The sequence below is a fragment of the Ziziphus jujuba genome, chromosome 8, assembly GCF_031755915.1.
Source record: "Ziziphus jujuba cultivar Dongzao chromosome 8, ASM3175591v1".
Classification (NCBI taxonomy): domain Eukaryota; kingdom Viridiplantae; phylum Streptophyta; class Magnoliopsida; order Rosales; family Rhamnaceae; genus Ziziphus; species Ziziphus jujuba.
This window is the reverse complement of record NC_083386.1, coordinates 1,496,843-1,522,492: the sequence shown is the minus strand read 5'-3', so window position 1 is coordinate 1,522,492 and position 25,650 is coordinate 1,496,843. Positions and strand designations below refer to the sequence as shown.

Sequence of the window (25,650 nt, the reverse complement as noted above, 5' to 3'; positions counted from 1 at the left end):
AAATGAAAGATAACAAACTTAATGTGCTCCTGCAAAAATTTATCAAAAACAAAAGTGAAATGTTTAAACTATCAATTTTGTTATTTATTATTATTAATAAAAATCATCATTTTACATAATAAATTTAAATTAAAATATTTAATTTTATTATTTTTTATTTTAAAATAATTATTTAAATTATGATATAGCATATAAATTTTACTAATAAATATTGAACGAATATTTATTTTAAACTATATTATCATCAAGCAAACTATCTAAGAAAGAAACATGTTTATTATCATCAGTGATACGAGCAGGGGTTCGAGTGCCTGGGGGCATAGCCAAAAAAAAAAAAAAAAAAAACATGTTTATTATCCTTGTGTGGAAAAGAAAGAGTGTATACTACTCTTGCTTTGAAATTTTTGTCAAAGTTGGCAACCGAAAAAAAACACTAATGTATACTAGTTTTACTTTGAAATTTTTGTCAGAGTTGGCAACCGAAATAAACACTCACTTACTGCTCCTCCATACATTCCTAGTCAATCAATACTCCAAAAAGAGACAAAAAAATCAGTCTTTCTTCCTCATCAGTTTATCTTATATTCTTCTGGATTAATTATCACTATCAAAGGGGACTTGATAGGTGAATTAGAAGAAGTACAATTCACTAGCCTTGTTCTATCTTCATCTCTGATATCTATCTCTTGCAATCTCTTCCACTTTAATTTCCATCTAATTATGGCGGAGGTTTTGGTTTCTGTGGTGATGGAACAGTTGGCTTCCATCACAACTGACTTGGCGATGCAACAGCTGAGGCCGGTGAAGGATGTTGATAAAAACATATCCAGTCTCAGAAGAAAGCTCAAGGACATAAAAGCTGTGCTGGAGGACGCCGAAAGGAAGCAACTTAACGATGACGGCGTTAGACATTGGTTGGAGAAGCTCACTGATGTTTCTTACGACATCGATGATGTGCTGGACGAGTGGAGCTCTGAGACTCTCAAATCCGAAATTCAGAAACGTGTGGAAGCAGAAGAAAATGATCCCTATCAAAAAGCAGCTGATAAGAAGAAGGTATGTACTCCATTGACCCCTTCTTGCTTTTGTGTTAACCAACTTAAACGAGTTAGTGTACGCCGAGTTATTGCTCACAGGATCAAAGAGCTTAATGAAACATTAGATGAGATTGCCAAAGAAAAACAACATTATTCATTGGAAACAACAAAAGTTGTTCAAAAGCAGACAAGAGAGGCTGTCTCCCTTGTTGATGAGTCTCAGGTGTATGGTCTGGATGGGCATAAGCGTGCTCTAATAGAAAAGTTGCTCAATGAGAGTAGTGAAGGACCTGATGGTGGTAAATCAATTCCTATTATCATCCCTATTGTGGGGATGGGGGGAATTGGGAAAACCACTCTTGCCCAACTTGCATTCAATGATGCAGAGATCAAAACACACTTCACTAAGCGGATGTGGGCGTGTGTTTCAGACACTTTTGACGAGATTAAAGTTGCCAAAGCAATTATTGAATCTCTCAAAGGTAGTCACCAAAATTTAGAAACACTGGAAGCTTTATTCCAACGTATTCGGGAATCCATCGAGGGAAAGAAGTTCTTTCTTGTCCTAGATGATGTATGGAGCGATGACCATGAAAAATGGGAAAAATATATTCAAGTGCTTAGATTGGGTGCTGTAGGAAGTAGGGTGTTGGTAACAACCAGAAAAAAGGAAGTTACGATAATGATGGGAGCAGCCACCCAAATGATTACCCTGCAACTGCTGTCTGATGAGCATTGTTGGTCAATATTCAGTGGCCTTGCATTCAGGGACAGAAACAGTGAAGAGTACAAAGAATTTGAGAGAGTTGGGAGGCAAATTGCAAAAGAGCTTAGGAAGTTTGATGCGTTCCAAGGTGACTGAAAAGGAGTGGAAGGATGTTCTATCTAGTAGATTCTGGGAGTTAAAAGATGAACAAACCAAAACTTTTGCTCCATTCTTCTTGAGCTATTATGATTTGTCTCCTAGAGAAAGACGTTGCTTCTCTTATTGTTCTGTATTTCCTAAAGATTTTAAGTTTTGGAAGGGTCATTTGATTGAGACGTGGATGTCACAAGGTTATTTAAGTGGTAGTCAAAATCCGGAGGAAGAAGGTGAAAAGTGCTTTGAAATTCTGACCAAGCGGTCTTTCTTTCATGATTTCAGGTTTGGTTATAATGGAAGAATTGTAAGTTGCAAAATGCACGACATATTGCACGACTTTGCCCAATTTTTGACAAGAAACGAATGCTCTGTCATGAGAGTTCAAGTTGATATGGAGGAAAGAGAGCGTCCTGGTGTTGAAAAGGTCCGTCACTCTTGGTTGTCATTGGCACCTAATTTTCCCAAAATTCCCATTTCAATATTTGTTAAAGGTAATCTGCGTTCCCTTTTCATAGATTGTACTTCAGATACTAGTTTAGGTGATGAAAATATGGTGTTCTTTCATCAAGACTTTCGTTATCTGAAACATCTTAGAACACTAGCTTTGAGATCTAGTGGAATAACAAAGGTTCCAGAGCAAATTGGGCAGTTGATACATTTGAGACATCTGTGCATGTATAATAGCATGAATTTGCAAGAATTGGCTGATGAAGTATGTGATTTATGTAATTTACAAACTTTAATACTTCAAGGATGCAGCCGGCTTCAAAGACTACCAGAAGGGATGGGAAAGCTAGTGAATTTGAGACAACTTTACATGCGTGGCTGTTCTGCATTGGTGGGATTGCCGAAAGGAATTGGTGGACTAACTCAACTTCAGACTCTAGACACAATGGTTATACCAAAGAAGAATGAAGCAGCATATTTTTTGAGTCTAGGAGATTTGAAAAGGTTGAACCACCTTCGATTTCAAACGTCTTTTTTTGAAATAAGGAATTGCTGTAATTTGATAAATCCGAGCAGGAGTGAGTTAATGTATTGGGAATGTCTAGTAAACGTATTTCTAGATTTTGGAGGGATTGATAAAAAGGAGGAAATTAGAGACGAAGAAGATGAATTTGGTATACTTGAAGCCTTACAGCCACACCCAAGCTTGAGATATTTACGAATCAAACAATACAAGGGTACCAATTTGTATCCCAAATGGATGATGGGGTTGGATAGGTTGACGGGGCTCGACTTTATAGACTGCAAGCAGTGTGAGAGTTTACCTCCTTTGGGACGCTTACTACCTTCACTCGCAGTGCTTAGGATTGATGGGTTGGATAAAGTGAAAAAGATAGGTGATGAGTTTCTAGGGCTTGGAGTGGAGCAAGTTGAAGCTGTATCATTCCCAAAACTGAAATGGCTTTTCTTTTACAACATGCGGGATTGGGAAGATTGGGAAGGCACTGCAGGCACTAGTCTTCAACCGGGAGTTATGCCGTGTCTCAAAGTCTTAGAAATTGAAAATTGTGGCAATCTCAAATCACTACCACCCTATCTCAAACACACTCCATTGCACATTCTACGTATCAACGCCAGCGGGGTGCTATCACAATCTCTGCAAAACTCAGAAGAGGAGTTTACCAACATTTCTCGAATCACACGCATCTTCGTTGATGGTCAAGAGGTACAATTTTATAAAACTCTCTCTCTCTCTCTCTCTCTCTCTCTATATATATATATATATATTTAGGGAAAATTACACTTTCCTACTTTTGTCTTTTCGTAAAAACACTTAAACGCGCCGTTTTGCTGCAGTTGGAAAATAACAGTTAAAAAGAAGACGAGGCTAACAGTGAAGAAGAAGGAGGAGTTGTTCAAGATTTATCGCCACATCCCACGCATCATCATTGATGGTCATGAGGTACAATTTTATGACTCTCTCTCTCTCTCTCTCTCTCTCTCTCTCTATATATATATATATATATGTATTATTTAAATTAATTAATGGTTTAATTTGACACATCTTTTTTCTTTGTCATTTTTTATTTTTTTCTTTTTTTTTAAATTAAATAAATAAATAATATAATTACCAACAATTGCTAAAATTGCAAGCGATCAAGATCCGAGTAGAACGTCAGCGATGATGATATTTCATTTGATTTCTAAATCAACTTGCTATATATGGAAATTACGGTACACATCCACTTCTTATAATTCGGTTTAAAAATTGCTATGCCTCCGGTAATCCTCATCTAGTATTTAACTTGTTTTCCTTGGCTAGACAACAACATTGAACCATTAATAAAAGCATTTTCCAACTTGTTCAAGTGCTTATTCCTTTCGACCTATTGTAAGTAGCTGTGATGGTCATAGATTCCATATAATCTGTTATGACACCCTATATCATTTCCATCCAAAACACAAAAACATTAAGCATTCCTATTTACTACTAATTAATTTTATATCATCTCATTCAAAATATAATAATTAATCTTTTATATATATAGTATATGATTTTTATTCCGGTTTTTTGGACAAATTCCTGAACTCTATAGGAAGTTGTCTGCTACACATATATATTGTTTTTCATCCATATGTATCCGTATCCGTATCTGTCTTCACTTTTATAGGTTAACAATAATTTTGTTTTAGCTAGATTTAGTTTATATTTCTTTGTTTTTTTTTTTCATTTTCTCCATCTTTTCTTCTAATTCTGCATCCTGATTTCTTGAGGTTGTAACATGTATTCCAAAAAGAATATTTTCATTCCAAACAGCAAACACAACTGAAGCTTCAATATTTACACAAGAAGAATATTTTTTATTTTCAAGATTTTAAGTCTACATATAGAGTTTTTCTAAGTTATACATTTTTACATATGTATGATTAACCAATAATTTGCTTCACAACCTAGTTCTATAAAGCATATGCCCATCACATGACTTAAGCATCGACCATTGCATTGCAGAATTACTTATTTTTGGTAGATGTTGAATATTTAATGCAGAACTTTGTAACTTTAATGTTCTTGATCTCTACATTTATCATAATTTGATTAATCTATTAATGTTTAGCAAACAAATTATTTTCTATCTTTTGCATTCCTGATTTAGTTATAATTATTCCCAAAACTGAAAAAGCTCTGCTTTTTACAAAATGGTGAACGGAGAAGAATGGTAATTAGGCTATGAACCAAATAAAGCTGGAGAGATGTTTATGCCGTGTATATTTTTGCATTGGTACATAACTTTGCTTTGTCTTATATATTTTTTATTTTTTTTATAATATCCAAAAATAATGCTAATGTTACTAATAAAGGTTCGTTTGGTATAGTTGATGAAAGTAAAGTTTTAGTTTGTAAAGTTTTATATAATAGATCTTTTTGAAAAATACCTTTTATTAAAAAGTTAATAAGTGTTTGGTTGTAAATAAAAAAATTATATTAAATGCTCATTAAACTGTATTAAATGATTATTAGATTTCCATATAAGATAAAAGAGAAGAGCTTTTTTAGAGAAGCTTAAAATTTGGGCTTTTCTAAAATAACTTAAAAAAGCTCATTTTTTGGTCAATAAATACTTATTAACTTTTGGCAAACATCTTTATTTTTTGATAAAAAAGTTTTTAACCTTCTAGTAAAGATTTTGAGCCAAAAAAAAAAAAAAAAAAAAATCCTGTCAAACAGAGCCTAAGTCTACCAAAAAATTTACCAAAAATTGACGTTTTGTAAAATCAATATTTACATAAAGATTAAAAAGTAAATTCTTAAATAAATAAATATAATTTATTATAAACAAATAAAATAATAAAAGCTCATATTTTTTTTTTTTTGGTTGTAAATTAATAATAGCTTTTCTTTTGGTAAAACATCTTTCTACTCCAAGCATTATTCTTGTGATTGTTATAATTATTTTCTCTTTTATTCTTTTGGGCTTAGTGAAAATGATTAGATGTGCCGAATGAATAGGGTTACTCTGTTTTAAATCTAATCTTATTTATTATTTTGCAGGATTTGTATGAGCTCAACCAGTTCATCATTAATCTCTCAAGTGTAACATTGAAAGGACTTGAATATAATAACTTCAATTTTAATTCAATAAATTTGCAATTATTGAATTGTATGTAATCAAATATAATAAAGTAGTTATTTATTTGTAAAATGAAAAGGACTTAAATGTAATGATGTTATTTATATGTTGCTATACTGAATTGCAAGTCTTTATATCTTTTTGTAATTCAAAGCTATATACTTTGTCCTTTTAAGAAAATCCAGTGGTAAAAGTCACTGCTTTTTTTTCTTTTTCTTTTTTTTTTAATTTAAATTTTTTTTTCTTTTTCGAGTAATGATGTGTATGACTCCTCCAGTTTGTTGGCAATAACTTAACAATAATGGAAATTCTGTTTTCCAACATGGACAAGTAAATGCATCTTCAGAAATATGTATTAAATGCTCAACAATCACCAAAAATTTTGTTCACCATAGATAAATTCCCACTAATATATTAACAAAACATGGCCTAGTATTAAAAAAGTAACAAATTATAATCCTCCGGTATGACATAAAACTTAATACATGGAACAGTACTGCCGGTTGATAATTGTTTTAATGTGAATAATTTGATATTAGCCTACCATATTCTGATACGTATTATTTCACGTGGCAAGAGTAATCTATATTTTATAATTGTTTTGATATCATATTTATATCTTAACCCCCATGCATGTTACCATTAATAATGAACAACTTTACTTTGACAAAACATATCGATTCTCAGTACTGTTCAGGGATTCTATTTCTACTCTCGATTTAGACCAGGCCATAAAATAATTACAAAAACAAAGGAAAAGGCTTTTTTCAACAAGAAGAATTTTGCATCCATGTTTCCTGGTTTCCAACCATAAAACGCCTATGTATATAGAACAGTGGCACTCATAATATATCAAGCCGAAGTTTTCCACAATCCACTGATGCGGAAGTTCACGTCTTATGGATAAAAAGTACCAAAAATCCTTCCGGATGAAAATTTGACTCTTCTTTAGTCATTATCATTTAACAAATCAAACCGAAAGAAATAGACCCCAATCACCACTTTACCTTAACTGCATTCCGACAAGTAGGCATCCCATCCCTGAACACGGTATTCTCGAGCTGCCTCTGCAGGGTCTGCAGCCTTTATAATTCCACGGCCGACGATTATAATATCACTTCCTCTATCATAGATGACCTGGAACACCATTTATCTGAGTCAGAAAAGCGACAAAATAGTATTTACAAAACTGCTATTCATGGCCTAAAGAAGCGAACATATTCATCATCCAGCAGTTAAAGACTGCGACCGGTAAAGAAGATTAAGAATTGGTCGTCTTTCCCTCAAAAAAAATTCATTTCAATTTAGAAAAACCTAAAAATCAACAATCATTAATGAAAACAGAGAATAATAACAACAACAACAACAGTAGAATAAATTTTTATCCCATTAGGGGGGAAAAATTGAAACTGACCCCATAGATGATATACAAAACTCCATCATCCATCAAGATACTGTTAGATTTTTTATGGATCTAAATATACATAATAAATTTCATAAATCATAAATTACTAACCTCCAAATGCAGCCATTGATTAATTAGATCTTTAATCCTGCAAAATAGAAACAACGTAAAATAGTGCCTATGGACACACTACTCTCAAACCACTCTCAAATTTCTGAAAACCCTAATCTCCAAAAATACTGTATAGTATCTTATTATCTGCTTGCCCTAGACCCTTTAAATAGTCTCTGCAAGTCAGACTTATCCATTAATTTTGACACACATAAAATAATAATAATTTGATAATATAATTATACTAGGAAAAATATGGATAAGTCATTGGGTTTATAAAGAGAGTTGGTCCTCCAGTCCAATGGGCCAACTGGAGTCTTATAGAGAGTGTGTAACCAAGGGCCATACTACAAAATAATAAAATAAGCCAGTCCCAGTAATGGCATAAATAGGCCCTGTAAGTGAGTAATTGATTATGCCAAGTCCACAAATATTAATTTAATTCAACATTCTCCCACTTGGACTGCATAATCATCATCATATAATCTAAACTCACTTACTATAGAATCTCCCGAACCATAATGCCATTTCATCCAAATATATAGTATATCGACAGGGCACAACAATATACTAGACTAGGCAGTAGAGATTCTCTCAGTAAATCCCCCAAAACATGTTACCATTTCAACTGAGCACTTTGCATGCCATAAACTCAGTATAGGTAGTAGAGATTTACCTAACCATGTGCAATCCCCCAACACACAAAACCATTTCATTTAAGCACATTGCGTATCGACAGGATACAACAATATACCCAAACTAGGTAGTAGGGATTCACCATGGCACCTGTGGATCAACATACACATATACATAGACTAATAGTCTCAATAGGCCTGTAAATACAAGGAGCAATAATATGTGTAATAAATCATCTCATAAATAAATAATGATCCACATACATCAATGTATTAAAATATTCAAAGAAATAAATAATTCTCAACATGGATATTACTACAGAAAACATAACAAACTCCCACTGACCCACAGCAGTCTCAACTGCCTAACAATCCCATACGGGACACATGCTCCTCAAATATGCCTACCGGTAAAGCCTTGGTCAGTGGATCTGCCACCATGCTATAAGTCGGCGTGTGAACAACAGTAATGAGGCCCTCTTCAACTTTCTCCTTTACCACAAAATATTTCACATCAATGTACTTCGCACCAGGAGTACCTTTTAAATTATTGGAGAAAGACACCGCTGCAGTATTATCATAATACATCATAATAGGCCTCTCAATGGAGTCAACCACTCCTAAATCACGGATAAAATTCCATAGCCAAACTGCATGACGGGTAGCCTCATAACGCCACATATTCTGCCTCCATAGTCAAGGATGCTGTCACTGACTGCTTGGCACTCCGCCAAGACACAGCACCTCCTGCCATGATAAATATATAACCAGTGGTAGATTTCTTATCATCCACACAACCTTTATAGTCTGCATCACTATAACCCATTACTTCAAGAGAGTTGGTGCGACGATATGTCAACATATGATCTTTAGTACCCTGAAGATACCTAAAGACCTTCTTAACTGCTTGGTAATGAATAGGACCAGGATTGCTCATAAATCTACCAAGCACACCCACAGCAAAGGCTATATCAGGCCGTGTACAAACTTGAGCATACATCAAACTACCTACTGCTGAAAAATAGCGAACATTCTTCATTGCCATCCTTTCTCTATCATTCTTGGGACACTGATCTTTAGAAAACTTTTCACCTTTCGTAACCGGTACACTTCCAGGAGAACAATTATGCATATCAAATCTCTTAAGAATTCTATCAATATAAGCTCTCTGAGACAATTGCACTACATAATTAGTCCTATCTCGAACAATCTTGATGCCCAAAACAAAATAAGCCTCACCAAGATCTTTCATATCAAAATGGTTGCACAACATCTGCTTTGTCTCAGCTAATAGGTCAGTGTCATTAGTAGCCAAAAGTATGTCATCAACATACAATACCAGAAATATAAAACTGCTCCCACTGACCTTCATATATATGCATCTATCAACAACATTCTCCTTAAAGCCATTTTGGGTGACAATTTCATCAAACTTAAGATACCATTGTCTTGAAGCTTGCTTGAGACCATAAATAGATTTCTTAAGCTTACAAACCAAATTACCATTCTCCGTTTGTTGGAAACCAACTGGTTGAACCATAAATACATCCTCATAAAAATCACCATTCAGAAAGGCAGCTCTAACATCCATCTGATGCAACTCCAGGTCATAATGCACCACAATCGCCATAATGATTCTAAAAGAATCCTTTGTGGATACAGGAGAGAAAGTCTCCGTATAATCAATTCCTTCCTTCTGGCTAAACCCTTTAGCTACAAGTCTAGCCTTATACCTCTCCACTTGACCATTGGAGTCCTTTTTAGTCTTAAAGACCCATTTGCACCCAATAGGCTTGGTACCCTCTGGTAACTCAACCAAATCCCATACTCCATTTGATTCCATGGATTTCATTTCATCTTCCATTGCATCCAACCAAAAATTTGAATTTGAACTGCTTATGGCTTCCTCATAAGTGACTGGATCTGAATCATCACTTATGTCAAACTCATGCTCCTGCAAGTAAACCTCATAGTCATCAGGAATAGCTGATCTCCTAGTCCTTTGAGACCTCCTCAAGGGTACATCAGCATCTGCAATAGCTGGAATATCCTGCTCTTCAACAATGAGTTCATTCTGACCAACTACTGGTTCATCAACTACTAGATCAACAATATCTCTATCAGGAACAACTATACTGGGAATGAAAACACTTTCTTCTCTAAATTGAGAAGATTCCCTTGGACCATTACTATCATCAATCCCAAAATCATCTTCAAAATAAATGGCCCTGTCTGATTCCACGATCCTGGTGGTGTGAGAAGGACAAAAGAATCTTGAACCCCTAGATCCTATACAATAGCCAACAAAATATCCACTAATGGTTTTAGGATCCAACTTCTTAATTTGGGGATTATAAATCCTTACTTCAGCTTTACAACCCCATATTCGAAAATGGTACAAATTAGGCTTTCTTCCTGACTACAACTCAAAAGGTGTCTTAGGAACGGACTTACTTGGAACTTAATTCAAAATATAAGCCGCCGTCCTTAAAGCCTCTCCCCACAAATAATCTGGCAACCTAGAATTTGCTAACATAGACCGCACCATATCCAACAAAGTTCTATTCCTTCTCTCAGCTATGCCATTTTGCTGAGGTGTACCAGGCATCGTATATTGTGCATCAATGCCACACTCACACAAATAAATAGCAAAAGGCCCTGGGTTTCTTCCAGTCTCATCATATCTACCATAAAACTCACCACCTCTATCAGACCTTACAGCTTTTATTTTCTTATTCTTTTGAAGCTCCATCTTTACCTTAAACTCTTTAAAGGCAACTAAAGAATCTGACTTCTCACGAATAAGCTCAACATGTCCATAACGAGAGTAATCGTCAATGAAGGTAATAAAATATCTATAACCACCTAAAGCAGTTGGTGTAAAAGGTCCACATATGTCAGTGTGGATTAACTCCAAAACATCTCCACACCTAGCTAACTTATCCTTTCTTACCTTGGTAGTTAACTTCCCTTTCACACATTTAACACAAGTCAATAGATCAGAGAAATCAAGATTAGGAAGTATCTCATCCTTCACTAACCTTTCCATCATGTGCCTAGAAATATGTTCCAAACGTTTATGCCATAACATTGAGGAATTGTCATTAACTCTTGGGCGTTTGGAAGCAACAATAGAATTAACAAAGAAATTGAGACCATTATTAAATAAATCAAGCTTATATAAATTGCCACATAAAGTTCCAAAACCAACAACTTTACCATCCTTAAATAATTCAACTTTGTTATTTCCAAACAAAAAACTATAACCTTGACTATCCAAAATAGAAATAGATAACAAGTTTCTTCTTATTGAAGGTACATAAGAAACTTCTTGCAACTCCAAAGCATATCCAGTGGCAAGCTTCAACTTGATTGTTCCCATAATGTCCACCTTCACTCTTGAGCTATCTCCCATATAAACATGCTACTCAAGATTGGTTGGGCCCCTTCGGCTTATCATCCCCTGCAATGAATTAGTAATATGAATTGTTGCTCCAGTATCTAACCACCAAGAATTCATAGGCACATCGATAATATTGGTCTCAATCATTAAAATATTACCTTTCTTCTCTTGCTTTCCCTTTAAGGTCCAACAGTCTATCTTCTTGTGCCCAACTTTATTGCAGTATCCACACCTTCCATTGAAGTACTCTTTCCTTTCTCTAATTTGAAAACCACCATCCCTCGGCCCTTTAGGCTTCATACCAGAAAACATCTTCCTATTGGGGTTAAAACCTTGCCCAAGCTTGAAACCTTGTCCTGGCTTGAATCATTATCCCTTCTTTTGGAAAAACTTCTTGGACTTATCTACCTGATGTGAAACCATAGCAATAGACCTAGACTTACTTAATTTAATATCATCCTCTTCCTTGACAAGGATAGTAGTCAATTCTTCCAAACTACAACCTTTTTTCTTAGTATTCAAACTCGACCTTATATTATCAAACTGTGATGGAAGACTCCTCATTATAGAATAGGTCAAGAACTCCTCTCCAATGTCCATCGTAAGATCCTTCAGCTTATTATAATAGGAGGAAAGTAGCATAATATGGTCCCTTACTCCTTTAATACCATCATACTTGGTATTGTTCAATAGGTCCAAATAATGATGCTTCTCATTCATATCAAACTTGATAAACTTCTTTCCTATCTCCTCAAGAAGTCCCTTTGCAGTATCCACTTTAGGAATACTAGCATATATGACCTCATCCATGTAATTCTCCATCATCATCATACAGCACTTATTAGAGTGCTTCCAATCCTCATAAAATTTCTTAGCTGTTACAGTACTCTCATCAGTCAGAATCTCTGGTGGATCTATCTCCAAAGCCAAATCCAATTTCATGAAGGTCAAATTCATAACTAAGGTTTTCTTCCATTTCTGATAATTTATCCCATCCAATTTCATCATGGCAGTCATAGGCATAAGATTTGGGGTGCTAATAGCTGTAAAAATAGTAAACAACAAGACATTCAAAAAATTTAAAACAATTCAATTACTATTTTCCAGCCCCTCAATACAAAAACACAAACATAAATATCGCTTAGGGTCTTTGTAGCACTAAAGATACCCTTACGCGGGCCAGGGACAGTCAATCAAATAACCACAATCAAATGCACTGAACTGAATTACCGACAGGGCAACTCAGAACCTGCAATACATGGCATTTAATTAACTTCCACTGCCATTTCAGGCGTCATACAAAGCAACTAGAACTACCGATAGGGTAGCTTAATTACCCGTATAGACCCTGGTTAATAAGTGGGAGAAAAATAACATATTGGCAATTTCATGAAATAGGCAAATATAAAACATCCCATCCACTATGCCAATATACATTACATTGGTACACATAATGCAGATAAAATAAGTCTCACGACAGGTGAGTACCTAAAATCCCACACTACTATACCAACTAGGCACAAAGCCTCTTTGGGTAAGCTCACACAATCCAATTTTTCAATCACAAATATTTAATTTAATTTAATAAAATTGGAATGTGATAATTAAACAAATAAACAAATAATAAATAAATAAATTGAACAATTGAATCACTAAATTAATTAATAAATAAACAAAAATAAATCAATAAAAATAAATAAGTTTTTTTTTTTTTGCCTGCTGACGTCAGCAAACGACGTGTCGTGCTGACGTCAGCAGTAACCCCAAAACTACACGTCGTTTCTCTCATCTTCTTCAGCCAACCGGGTCTCACCGTTCCGGCCACCGTTTCCGACGATACCGGCTGCGTTAGTTTCGTCTTCCCTTGGGCAACATTTCCCACAAATAAATTTGATTCAAAATCAACCCAAAATAAACATCCAAGCAAGGTTTATATTCGGCCAAAACACAAACAAAAAACCCATGGAAACACAAGAAATTCGAGCAAATTTTAGGCACAATTGATGCTGTTTGTTTCGTGTTTTCTTGGGAAACTTTTCCCCAAATCAATTTGTCCAAAACCCAGAAAATTAGCATGTGAAATTCATGGCCGAAAACCCAGTTTTGTTTTTTTTTTTTTTTTGAACAAGCCCGATATTTACAAATAATGTTTTTTATTTTTTATTTTTTTTATTTTTTAAGAACAAACAAAAACGACCATGAGTATATATATATATCTAGAACACTGATAATAATGGCAAAAACACAGATCAATATTCACATGGCAATAAACTCCAAAAAAATTTACTATGCATATTAACCATGTGCTCTGATACCAATTGTTAGATTTTTTTATGGATCTAAATATACATAATAAATTTCATAAATCATAAATTACTAACCTCCAAATGCAGCCATTGATTAATTAGATCTTTAATCCTGTAAAATAGAAACAACGTAAAATAGTGCCTATGGACACACTACTCTCAAACCACTCTCAAATTTCTGAAAACCCTAATCTCCAAAAATACTGTATAGTATCTTATTATCTGCTTGCCCTAGACCCTTTAAATAGTCTCTGCAAGTCAGACTTATCCATTAATTTTGACACACATAAAATAATAATAATTTGATAATATAATTATACTAGGAAAAATATGGATAAGTCATTGGGTTTATAAAGAGATTTGGTCCTCCAGTCCAATGGGCCAACTGGAGTCTTATAGAGAGTGTGTGACCAAGGACCCTACTACAAAATAATAAAATAAGCCAGTCCCATTAATGGCATAAATAGGCCCTGTAAGTGAGTAATTGATTATGCCAAGTCCACAAATATTAATTTAATTCAACAGATACAACGTCCTCTTTAATGTTTAAATTCTTATCAATGTTAACTCAAAGTAAGCATGTTCACTATCTAAACTCTTGACCATCAATTTCTATGATGTTTCAACTCTCTGTCTTGTTTTACAAAATCATAAGTGGTAAAAGGCTTATACTCTACCAGTTGATCAGTCAATTAATAATAAACTCACTTGTAGTTAGTCCAGTAATAAAACGGAATGAAACTTCTTTCTTTTTCAAACATCAACCAAAAATTTTTCTAGTAAATCATAGGACCCCATCTTCTTTAGGTACAATTTAGTTCAAAACTTAAATCTATCACTGGAAATTGTAAATTCTAAAGGCTTTAGAGTAAAATTTTGCTTATTAAGTGGTATGAATTTTCCTGTACAAATATGAGATGAGCCATGAGACAACTTGAGCATGGAGCCATAGACAACCTTAACAAAACAGGCAAATTGTTAAAGCTTTTAAGCCCCTTAAATTTTTTATGCCTAACAAAGTTGATCAAACTAACAGGAAAAGAAGAAAAGATACATATCTCCCAATATATAGCAAAAAGGAAAAGGTATATAAGTTTAAAGACGATCCTAGAACTTACAGAATGTGGAGTGTTATATTGTTGACCAAGAGCATCGCCACCCTTCACCATTTGAACTCCTGGAGTTGCCTGGATAAAAGCCAGATTTACTGGTGCTCCTGGCCATGATGCTGGATTTACTGAAATGAAGCCAATGACGAAGTCGGAATGATTGTCAGCAATTTTCATTGCTACAGCTGTATAGTCACCTTTAGCAAGGTTACCAGCTCAGTTCATTTCGGCAAGCAGCAACAGGCCCCTACCACGAGGCAAACCCTGCATAAAGCACAAGAGCACCATTATATTTGAGGCTATTTAATTGAAGACCTGACTCCAATTGACAATCATAATAGATATCAGCTCAGACCTTCAATTTCAATCCGTCAACTATCCCAGGACCAGAGATTATGTGAGCATTAATTATATCAGCCCAATCCAATATATGAAAGATACCGCTGCAATCAAAAGAACCAAGAATCCTCAGGCAAAGGCAAAGACAATAACACTAAAATGTAAAAGGCAAAGACAGTAACATAATAAAATTTAATAATAAAATAAGAGCAAAGATAGGAAAGTAAACAAGGGAATCTAAATCGCACCCTTCATACTGCATTGTTATTGTATTACCAATGTCTGCAAACTTACGATCTTCAAAGATTAAGAAATTATATCTGTCTGCAATCTTCAATTAGATAAATGACATATTAGTTATAACTTGGTTGTTAGAATCAACCCAAAAGCTCAAATATTAATCATAATTCGACAAAAGCGATAATAGCTTCAAAATAAGTCAAGTGACACCCATCTTCATGGATGGTAAATGCATGGTTAACAATTTGTTAAAGTCGTTCTACCAAAGAGTGTCAGGTGAAGGACACTTGCGTATATCATTAAAAATGAAACTCAGACAAGTCCAAAGAAGTAAAGAACTGATTTTCCATCTCAATCTAAAGACAGAATTCCCATCAAAAGCAATTAAACGGACCAAGAGGAAAGTTACTTTTCTTTTCTCTGGATAAGTAATGCAAACAGTTTCACCAAAACAAAAGTATATTTACAAAACGGAAACTGAATAAATGTAAAATAAATAAATAAAAATAAAAATTACGAGCGTCTGTAACATCAAAGCAGAACTTCTTCTGGTATCGGAGAACTAAATGAACATCAGCAACCGATATAATAAATATAACAAGAATGACTAACAATCTTTTAACTGGGAAAAGTAGTTAACCCGATCGCAGTTTAGAACCAAAATCTGGGGTTTTCATTTAACATCTATTCTGGATCCTACTCCTACCAGTTCACCTCAACCTTGGCTATTGGACATAGGTGCATCGCATCACATAGCGCAAGATTTTCAAACTTTATCTCTTTATTCTGACTATGATGGCACCGAAGAGATTTCTGTTGGTAATGGTAACAGATTGGGTATCACGAATACTGGCTCTACCTCTTTAGCTTCTCCCTTTAAATTTTTTTCCCTTACTGATGTCTTATGTGTTCCTGCCATAACATGAAATTTACTTTCTGTTTCAAAATTTTGTCATACCAATAATACCTCTATTAAATTCTTTCCTACTTATTTTATTGTGAAGGATCTCTAGACTGGTACTCATCTTCTTAAAGGTCCACTTAGACATGGAGTTTATGAATGGTCGGGTCCTTCTCATCCCTTTCATCCCACACATGCTGCCTATACAAGTGTCAAAACCAGTCTTCAACAGTGGCATCAAAGGCTTGGTCATCCTGCTTGCAAAATTCTTCGTCATATTATCCACAAGTATTCCCTACCTGTCTCAAACAATGTTAAATTTATTTGTTCATCATGTTTCTGTAATGAATCCCATCGTCTTCCTTTCGGTCTGTCTTTCCTTTCTAGTTCAAAACCTTTGCAGTTAGTATATTCCGATGTTTGGGGACCATCATCTATTACCTTTTATGATGGTTTCAAATTTTATGTCATTTTTGTGGATCTTTTTTCTAAGTACACATGTTTATTTCCTATTATGCACAAATCTGATGTGTCTTCTGTTTTTATTAAATTTAAAGCTGTTGTGGAAAGATATTTTCAATTACCATTAATTTCTTTTTACTAAAACAATGGTGGTAAATGTATTAAACTCAAATCTTTTTTTGAAATCAATGATATAAGTCGTTTTTTGACCATACCACATACTCCACAACAAAATGGATATGTAGAGCGTAGGCCAATTCAGATTTCCATTTTGTGCATGATCAAGTTGAGGAAAGGAGTCTTCGTGTTTTACATGTTTCGAGTACTGATCAGCTTGCAGACTTGCTCACGAAGCCCCTCAGCACAAGCAAGTTTCATTCTCTTCGTTCCAAAATCTGTGTTCTTCCAGGATCCCATATTTTGCGGGGAGATGTTAAGTAACTAGTTTTGTTATACACGATATGTACAATTCTATGAGATATATATTATTATTGTTAATATTTATCTTAGCTGTTGTAACTTAATAGAACTCTTTAGCTTATCTTCTTATTGTAAACTTGTACTTAACAGTGGCTTCATGTCATTAATAATAACATCTTTCTAATCCTCTGCTATCTCTTTTAAAAACAACAATTGAAGCATGTTTTGTGAAAATATTAAAGCTGATTATTAAGGCTTGTGATGCTAGATATGCCCCAAGAGGTGGTTATAACAGAGTTTTCTCAATTATTTTATCTATATTTTTGCTAATTTTTTTCTTCTTTTAATATATCTTTTTATCCCATAAATAAAAGGTAACGACCAAACAAAATGAAAGATAACGAACTTTTTCTTAATGTGCTCTTGCATAATTTTTTTTTTCCAGATCATTATTTATTTATTTTTGAACTTGTGCTGATTGAGAAATTTGGGGATTAAATATAGTTTTTTTATTCGGTCTCTAGCTCCAAAAATTTACCAAATCAAAAGTCAAAGTAATGTTTAATCGATAAACTTTGATATTTGTTATTGTTAATGACAATTATTATTACATATGATAAATTTTAATTGAAATATTTAAATTTTTTTTATTTTAAAATAATTATTTAAATAATTATAAAATATATAGATTTCGCTAATGACAACTCATAGTGATAACAAATAGTATTTATCTTAGACTATATTATTATCAAGCAAGCTATCTAAGAACACGTTGAGTATCTTTGTGTGGAGAAGAAAGAATGTATACTTAGTCTTGCTTTGAAATTTTTGTCTAAGTAGGCAATAGAACTCACTTATTACTCCTCTCGAGAAATTTTTGGGTACACAATGTGTACCAACGCGGCTGATATGGGACACACTGATAAATGATACTGTGCCATGTGTGCATAATAATACACCTTATTTAAAATCTTAGTTTATTAGACCTAGGCTACTAATGCGGTTTGTAATCTTCTTCTTCTCATTATATGTTTTATTTATTTTTATTATTATTGTTTTTTCACTGGTAGCTACACTACACCATTATTTTCCTTTGCTATAAATAAAAAATTTTCATGGATGTAAGTTTTTATCCTCCACTTTCTTTTTGAGAGGTATATAAAAAAATTCTATTGCCAGAATTGTCATTGCTATGAATAGATGTTTTTATATACTGGTAGGGATATGCAGATAGGATTATAAATTTAATTTTGCTTTTCCCTTAAAAAAAAAGACAAAAAATATATATATATATATATATATATATATTTGCTTTTGATGAATCAAATTAATTTTGAATCTATAAGTGTAAAGAAAACTTGAAATTTTTTTATCTTTTAGCTTTCATACTGTTTCTTAGTAACCAAACAAAACTTAATATTTGGAAAAAGAACAAAAATGAAAATTTTACAACCGAAGATCACAAGGGTGTGCATCAACACCAACATTTGCATCTAAGAACTTAAATTTGTGCAATTTGTTTCTTTCAAAAAGTCTTTAGGCTTCATGCTATTTTTTATATTTTTCTATCAATACTAGGTCACCCCTCATTATCGTTTTCCGCCATTGGAAGAAGAGGTTTAGGAGCGAGAGAAAAAAAAAAGAAAAAGAAAAAATAGAAAGGTTAAACTCTAATTCTACACGTGCAGTTTTTAAATGAAGTGCACTATTATTTACACACGGCATTATATCATTGACAAATGTCTACCAGGTCAAAAGCGACCTTGGTACACAATGTGTATCCTATAATTTCTCCTCTCCTCTATACCTTCCTAATCAATCGATACTTCGTCAAGAGACAAAAAGTCAATGTCTTTCTTCCTCAGCAGTTTAACCCTATCTTACATTCTTGTAGAGTCAATTATCACTATAAAAAGGGACCTGATGGGTGAATTACAAGAATTACAATTCACTAGCCTTGTTCTATCTTCAAATCTGATATCTATCTCTTGCAATCTCTCCCACTTTAATTTCCATCGAATTATGGCAGAGGCTTTGGTTTCTGGGGTGGTGGAACAGTTGGCTTCCATCACAACCGACTTGGCGATGCAAGAGCTGAGGATGGTGAAGGATGTTGACAAAAACATATCCAGTCTCAGAAGAAAGCTCAAGGACATAAAAGCTGTGCTGGAGGACGCCGAAAGGAAGCAACTTGACAATGCCAGCGTTAGACATTGGTTGGAGAAGCTCACTGATGTTTCTTACGACATCGATGATGTGCTGGAAGAGCGGAGCTCTGAGACTCTCAAATCCAAAATTCAGAAACATGTGGAAGCAGAAGAAAATGATCGCTATCAAAAAGCAGCTGATAAGAAGAAGAAGAAGGTATGTACTCCATTGACCCTTTCTTGCTTTTGTGTTAACCAACTTAAACAAGTTGGTGTTCGCCGAGATATTGCTCACAGGATCAAAGAGCTTAATGAAACATTAGATGAGATTGCCAAAGAGAGACGTGATTACTCTTTGGATACAACAAAAGTTGTTCAAAAGTAGATAAGAGAGACTATCTCCTTTGTTGATGAGTCTCAAGTGTATGGTCTGGATGGGCCTAAGAGTGCTCTAATAGAAAAGTTGCTCGGTGAGAGTAGTGAAGGGCAGCCTGGTGGTGGTAAATCAGTTCCTGTTATCATCCCTATTGTGGGGATGGGGGGAATTGGGAAAACCACTCTTGCCCAACTTGCATTCAATGATGCAAAGACCAAAACACACTTCTCTGAGCGGATGTGGGCGTGTGTTTCAGGCCCAATTGACGAGATTAGAGTTGCCAAGGCAATTATTGAATCTCTAAAAGGTAGTCACCAAAATTTAGAAACACTGGAAGCTTTATTCCAACGTATTCGGGAATCCATCGAGGGAAAGAAGTTCTTTCTTGTCCTAGATGATGTATGGAGCGATGACCATGAAAAATGGGTAAAATTCATACAACTGCTTAGATAGGGTGCTGTTGGAAGTAGAGTTTTGGTAACAACCAGAAAAGAGGAAGTTGCTAACAGGATGGGAGCAGCCGCCCAAATGATTACCTTGCAACTGCTGTCTGATGAGCATTGTTGGTCAATAATGGCTTGCATTCAGGGGAAAGAAATAGTGAAGAGTGCAAACAATTAGAGAGAGTTGGGAGGCAAATTGCAAGCAAGTGCAAAGGCTTGCCTCTTGTAGTAAAGAGCTTAGGAAGTTTGATGTGTTCCAAGGTGACTGAAAAGGAGTGGAAGGATGTTCTATCTAATAGATTCGGGGAATTAGAAGATGAACAAACCAAAACTTTTGCTCCATTCTTCTTGAACTATTATGATTTGTCCCCTAAAGAAAGATGTTGTTTCTCTTATTGCTCTGTATTTCCTAAAGATTTTAAGTTTGACAGGGAGCATTTGATTCAGGCATGGATGTCACAAGGGTATTTAAGTGGTAGTCAAAATCCGGAGGACGAAGGTGAAAAGTGCTTTCAGATTCTAACCATGCGGTCTTTCTTTTAAGATTTCCAGTTAGGTTTTGATGGAAGAATTGTAGGATGCAAAATCCACGACATATTGCACAATTTTGCCCAATTTTTGACAAAAAACGAATGCTTTACCATGAGAGTTGAAGTTGACATGGAGAAAACAGAGCCTCCTAGTGTTGAAAAGATCCATCACTGTTGGTTGTCATTGGCACCGAATTTTCCCAAAATTCCTACTTCAATATTTGATCAAAGTAATCTGCGTTCCGTTTTCATATATTGTATTTCAGATACTAGTTTAGGTGATGAAAATATGGTGTTCTTTCATCAAACCTTTCATTACCTGAAACATCTTAGAGCACTATCTTTGATATCTGGCAAAATAACAAAGGTTCCAGAGCAAATTGGGCAGTTGATACATTTGAGATATCTGAGCATGTATAATAGCATGAATTTGCAAGAATTGGCTGATGAAGTATGTGATTTATGTAATTTACAGACTTTAATACTTCAAGGATGCAGCCGGCTTCAAAGACTACCAGAAGGGATGGGAAAGCTAGTGAATTTGAGACACCTTTACATGCGTGACTGTTCTGCATTGGTGGGATTGCCGAAAGGAATTGGTGGACTAACTCAACTTCAGACTCTAGACACAATGGTTATACCAAAGAAGAATGAAGCAGCATATTTTTTGAGTCTAGGAGATTTGAAAAAGTTGAATCACCTTCGATTTCAAAGGTCTGATTTTGAAATAACAAAGTGCTGTAATTTGATAAATCAGAGCGAGACTGAGCCAATGTATTGGGAATATCTAGTATCCCTAAGTCTAGATTTTGGAAGAATTGAAAAAAAGGAGGAAATTAGAGACGAAGAAGATGAATTTGGGATACTTGAAGCCTTACAACCACATCCAAGCTTGAGAGGTTTACGAATCACAGGGTATAAGGGTACCAATTTGTATCCCAAATGGATGATGGGGTTGGATAAGCTGACGGTGCTGCACATTACCTGCTGCAAGCAGTGTGAGAGTTTACCTCCTTTGGGAAGCCTACTACCTTCACTCGAAGATCTTGTGATTGGTGGGTTGGATAAAGTGAAAAAGATAGGTGATGGGTTTCTGGGACTTGGAGTGGAGCAAGCTAAAGCTGTCTCATTCCCAAAACTGAAAATGCTTGCGTTTTACAACATGCGGGATTGGCGAAGATTGGGAAGGCACTGTAGGCACTAGTCTTCAATCGGGAGTTATGCCGTGTCTTAATGGCTTAATAATTGGAAATTATGGCAATCTTAAATCACTACCACCCTATCTCAAATTCACTCCATTGAACATTCTGCATATCAAGGCATGCCCGGTGCTATCACAATCTCTGCAAAACTTACAAGAGGAGTTTATAGAAGAGTATACCAAGATTTCTCACATCCATGGATGCAAACTTTATATTTCTTTCATGTTCGATACCCACAACAGGGGAAATACATATCCTTCGATATGTTGAATATTGATAAAGTGTAAATTTATTCATCATCAATATTGATAGAAATATTGATTTTATCGGTAGTTGCTGATGATGTTAATAATTATCGATATGATGTCAATAATTTTCAATGAATATGAAAAGAAAAATGGATTTTTACGGAAATATTAGAGAAATAATGTATTTATCAATCGGTAAATATGTCATTGATGTTTATATCTACTATTTTATTATAATTATTAATAGTCTTTCTTTAGTTTTAATAAAAATAAAAATTTATAGTTATAATTTGGAAATAAAAATAAAAATTACTCATTATAATTTGGAATTTATGTATTTCTAATAATGTTGGTTTGCATATTTTTTATAAATTATATGAAAAATATCTCTAATGTGATAAGTTAAAATGTCTATTGTTATACTTATGAAATATTTAAATGTGGTTATAAATTTGAAATATTAAAAAAACATTTTGTATTGATGATGTATTATAAATTATATTTGAAAATTTTATATACTTTAGTATTATTTGTTAAATATAAACGTGCTAATAAATACTATATTTTTTCTATTTACAAATTTTTTTAACATTTATAGATTATTTTATTATTATTGTATTCTAATTATCATATTTTTATATTATTTTACTATATTAATTATCTCGTATGAAAAAATTTGTATTCTAAATTAAATATTTAAAATTTTTGTAATTTTATCGATGTTACTGTCGATATCGATATTTCTATTGATATTTCCATAAAATTATACTTTTGATATTTCCATTGATACTGATATTTGTCACTGCTCATATCTCACGTATTATCGTTGATGGACAAGATACAATTTTATAACTCTCCCCTCTCTCTCTCTCTCTCTCTCTCTCTCTCTCTCTAAATATATATATATATATATAATCTTTCTATGATATATATATATATAATCTTTCTATGATCAAGGCCGACCTGACCAAAACTGATGCGGACAAAAAACATGCTAAAAATTAAAGCCATTGGATTTAAAACCAAAGACATAGACGGTTCAGATTTAAAATTTCCTCACATAAGAAAAATTGCCAAAATTTCCTTCTCGCGGCCACAGCTCCCACTTACTCCATCAATTAAAGAATTCCCAGCAAAGGAAAAGCATTTAAAAAAAAAAAAAAAAAAAGCTCCCCAGTTCTGAGATGGAGTTAGAGGCGAATTAGGTTTGCAAGAGAAAAAAAAAAAAAAAAAAGCTCCACAATTTTGAGACAGAGCTTGAGGCAAGTGTTGGCTTTTATTACATTACCTTATGCTACAAAGATCCTTCATCTGATGCATATTTGTTACCCAATTTGTTGCAGAGAATGCCCAAGTGATCTAAAACAAGGGATTTCTAGTTTAATTTTTGCAGCCCCAAATTTGCAAGATAGCAAAATATAGTGTAGATAATTTCTGGCATTGCTTTGATGAAAATTCCACCATCCAGAATAATGACAATGCTTTTTATGCCTCATCAGATCTGATTGCCAACCCAGAATGTTAATGGATAGTGGAGCTAATGACCACATTATTTCTGAACCTTCAAATATGGCCAAAAAAAAGTGACCACTTTGGTAATGATAAGTTGATCATTGGTAATAGCCAAAGTTTGGAAATTAAAAATACTGGTTGTTCAAGTTTTAATACTCATTATAATACTATTAAATTGAACAATATATTACATGTTCCGCAAATTAAAAACCATTTGCTGAGAATATCTCGTTTGACGACTAATAATAATACCATTATAGAGTTTAAAACTCTCAGTTTATTTTTGTAAAGGACAATGACTTAAATAGTGTATTACTGAGAGGGAGACTCAAAGATGGTGTCTATCAAGTGATGTTGTCCTAAATCACCAATAATTTGTCTAAAAATCCTAATTTATTTTTAGTGTCTTTGAAAAATGTTCTAGAACAGTTTTATTTTAGTAATTCTAAATTTTTTGCTCATAAATTATGGCATTTTAGGCTTGGTCTTCCATCCTTTCTTATTGTGAATAAAGTTGCATCTCAGTGTAACAATTCTTTTGTAATCAATTCTTCTTTTGACACTTTTTGTAGTTCCTATTAATTAGGCAAAAACAAAAGGATATTTGCCCCATCTTCCATAATATTTTTTGATGTTTAGGGTTCGACATATGTTGAATCAAATGAAAGATATAAATATTATGTTTTATTTGAGGATAATTTTATATGATTTTTTTGGATTTATTTTATGAAATTAAAATCTGAAATTACAAGTATTCTCTGATATTTTAAAAAAATGATAGAAAATTCAACCAATAAAAAAATGATAGAATGTTTTGATAAAAACTATTATAACACTCCTAACATGAAAATCTCTATAGGGGATAATTTTCCTATATAGGATTTTTAATTTAGTTGTTATTAGGTATGCTTGTATGGTAAATACTAAATCAATCCATTTATAATTAATTACTAATTAAATTTAAATTTACAAAATCAAATGGATGTATCATTGAAACAACTAATTATCTTTTATGACAAATATTATTTATTATTACTAATGAATAATTACTGATAAAATTTACATATCATATGATAATTTAAATAATTATTATTGAATAATTTATATTTAAAATTTTAATATAAAAATTAATATAATTAAAATTGAATAATTATTGATGGAATTTATATGTATATAAAAATTTAAATAGTTATTATTAAAAGAATTTATTTTTTAAATTTTAGTATAAAAATAAATATAATTAAAATTGAAGTCACACTTTTTAACATTTGAAACGTTTTTCCGTATTCTCAACAGATTCTAAACAAATCATTACTTCATTTTGTCCAAAATAAAAAATCATTACTTTATTAAAAGATTAGTTCAGCATATTCAACTTCATCATTAATACAAAAAAAAAAAAAAAAAAAATTCTTCAATAATATAATTATTGATCAGTGGACAGAATCTAAAGACGCTTATCGATGAATGAGACTTTTAAAAGCTTCAAAAATAATAAAATGACATCAATTATATAATGGGGTTTAAAGTTTAAATCATTAGAATGAGGAAAAGAAAAATGAAATGTCTATGATCACTATCATTTTTTTTGGTTGATTATTATATAAGAAAGGCACATTCATTCATCTTTGCTATTATCATATTAAGACAAAGATGAAAAATATAAGCCGGGACCCAAGAAGATTATTAACTCACATTAATATACCACTTTCTATTTTACCATCTCATCCATACATGCATCCGTCCATGCTGGTACAACATTTGTGGGCACCACCTTATCTCACCCATTATGCAGGTAGAACGCTTGTGGGCACCACCACGTGAGGAGCACTCACATCTAATCCATTCATGCAGGTACAACAGTTGTGGGCACCACCGCATGAAGG

The 25,650-nt window shown here is 33.5% G+C and overlaps 2 protein-coding genes and 1 long non-coding RNA gene across 9 annotated transcripts in view; 1 reads left to right on the top strand and 2 right to left on the bottom strand.

Annotated features, from left to right (window-relative positions):
* LOC132804965 (uridine 5'-monophosphate synthase-like) overlaps positions 1–25,650 on the bottom strand; it is an 83,841-nt gene that overhangs the window by 40,360 nt on the left and 17,831 nt on the right. The gene's annotated exons all lie outside the window — the stretch shown is intronic.
* LOC132804964 (putative disease resistance RPP13-like protein 1) lies at positions 394–6,155 on the top strand. 6 transcript variants are annotated; one of them, XR_009640305.1, is made up of 3 exons: positions 394–3,571; positions 3,703–3,808; positions 5,897–6,155. XR_009640305.1 is itself a non-coding variant. In XM_060819474.1 (3 exons), exons 1-3 carry the CDS (start codon positions 1,766–1,768, stop codon positions 3,718–3,720), a joined length of 1,563 nt encoding a protein of 520 aa, XP_060675457.1. In that variant the 5' UTR covers positions 395–1,765; the 3' UTR covers positions 3,721–6,155. The 6 variants fall into 6 exon arrangements, 3 of the variants coding, with proteins under 3 accessions (XP_060675455.1, XP_060675457.1, XP_060675456.1); XR_009640306.1 differs by having other exon boundaries at positions 3,703–4,080; XR_009640304.1 differs by having other exon boundaries at positions 3,703–5,126.
* LOC132804967 (uncharacterized) lies at positions 15,127–16,194 on the bottom strand. Of its 2 annotated transcripts, XR_009640312.1 has the most exons (4): positions 16,164–16,194; positions 15,532–15,607; positions 15,300–15,387; positions 15,127–15,208 (listed from the first exon to the last, which is right to left on the bottom strand). It is a non-coding gene; the product is annotated as an uncharacterized LOC132804967 (long non-coding RNA). The 2 variants fall into 2 exon arrangements; XR_009640311.1 differs by lacking the exon at positions 16,164–16,194 and having other exon boundaries at positions 15,532–16,152.

Bases quoted from the DNA above. Each gene is read 5' to 3' on its own strand.
- LOC132804964 (XM_060819472.1), top strand. From the start codon at position 1,766: ATGAGCATTGTTGGTCAATATTCAGTGGCCTTGCATTCAGGGACAGAA.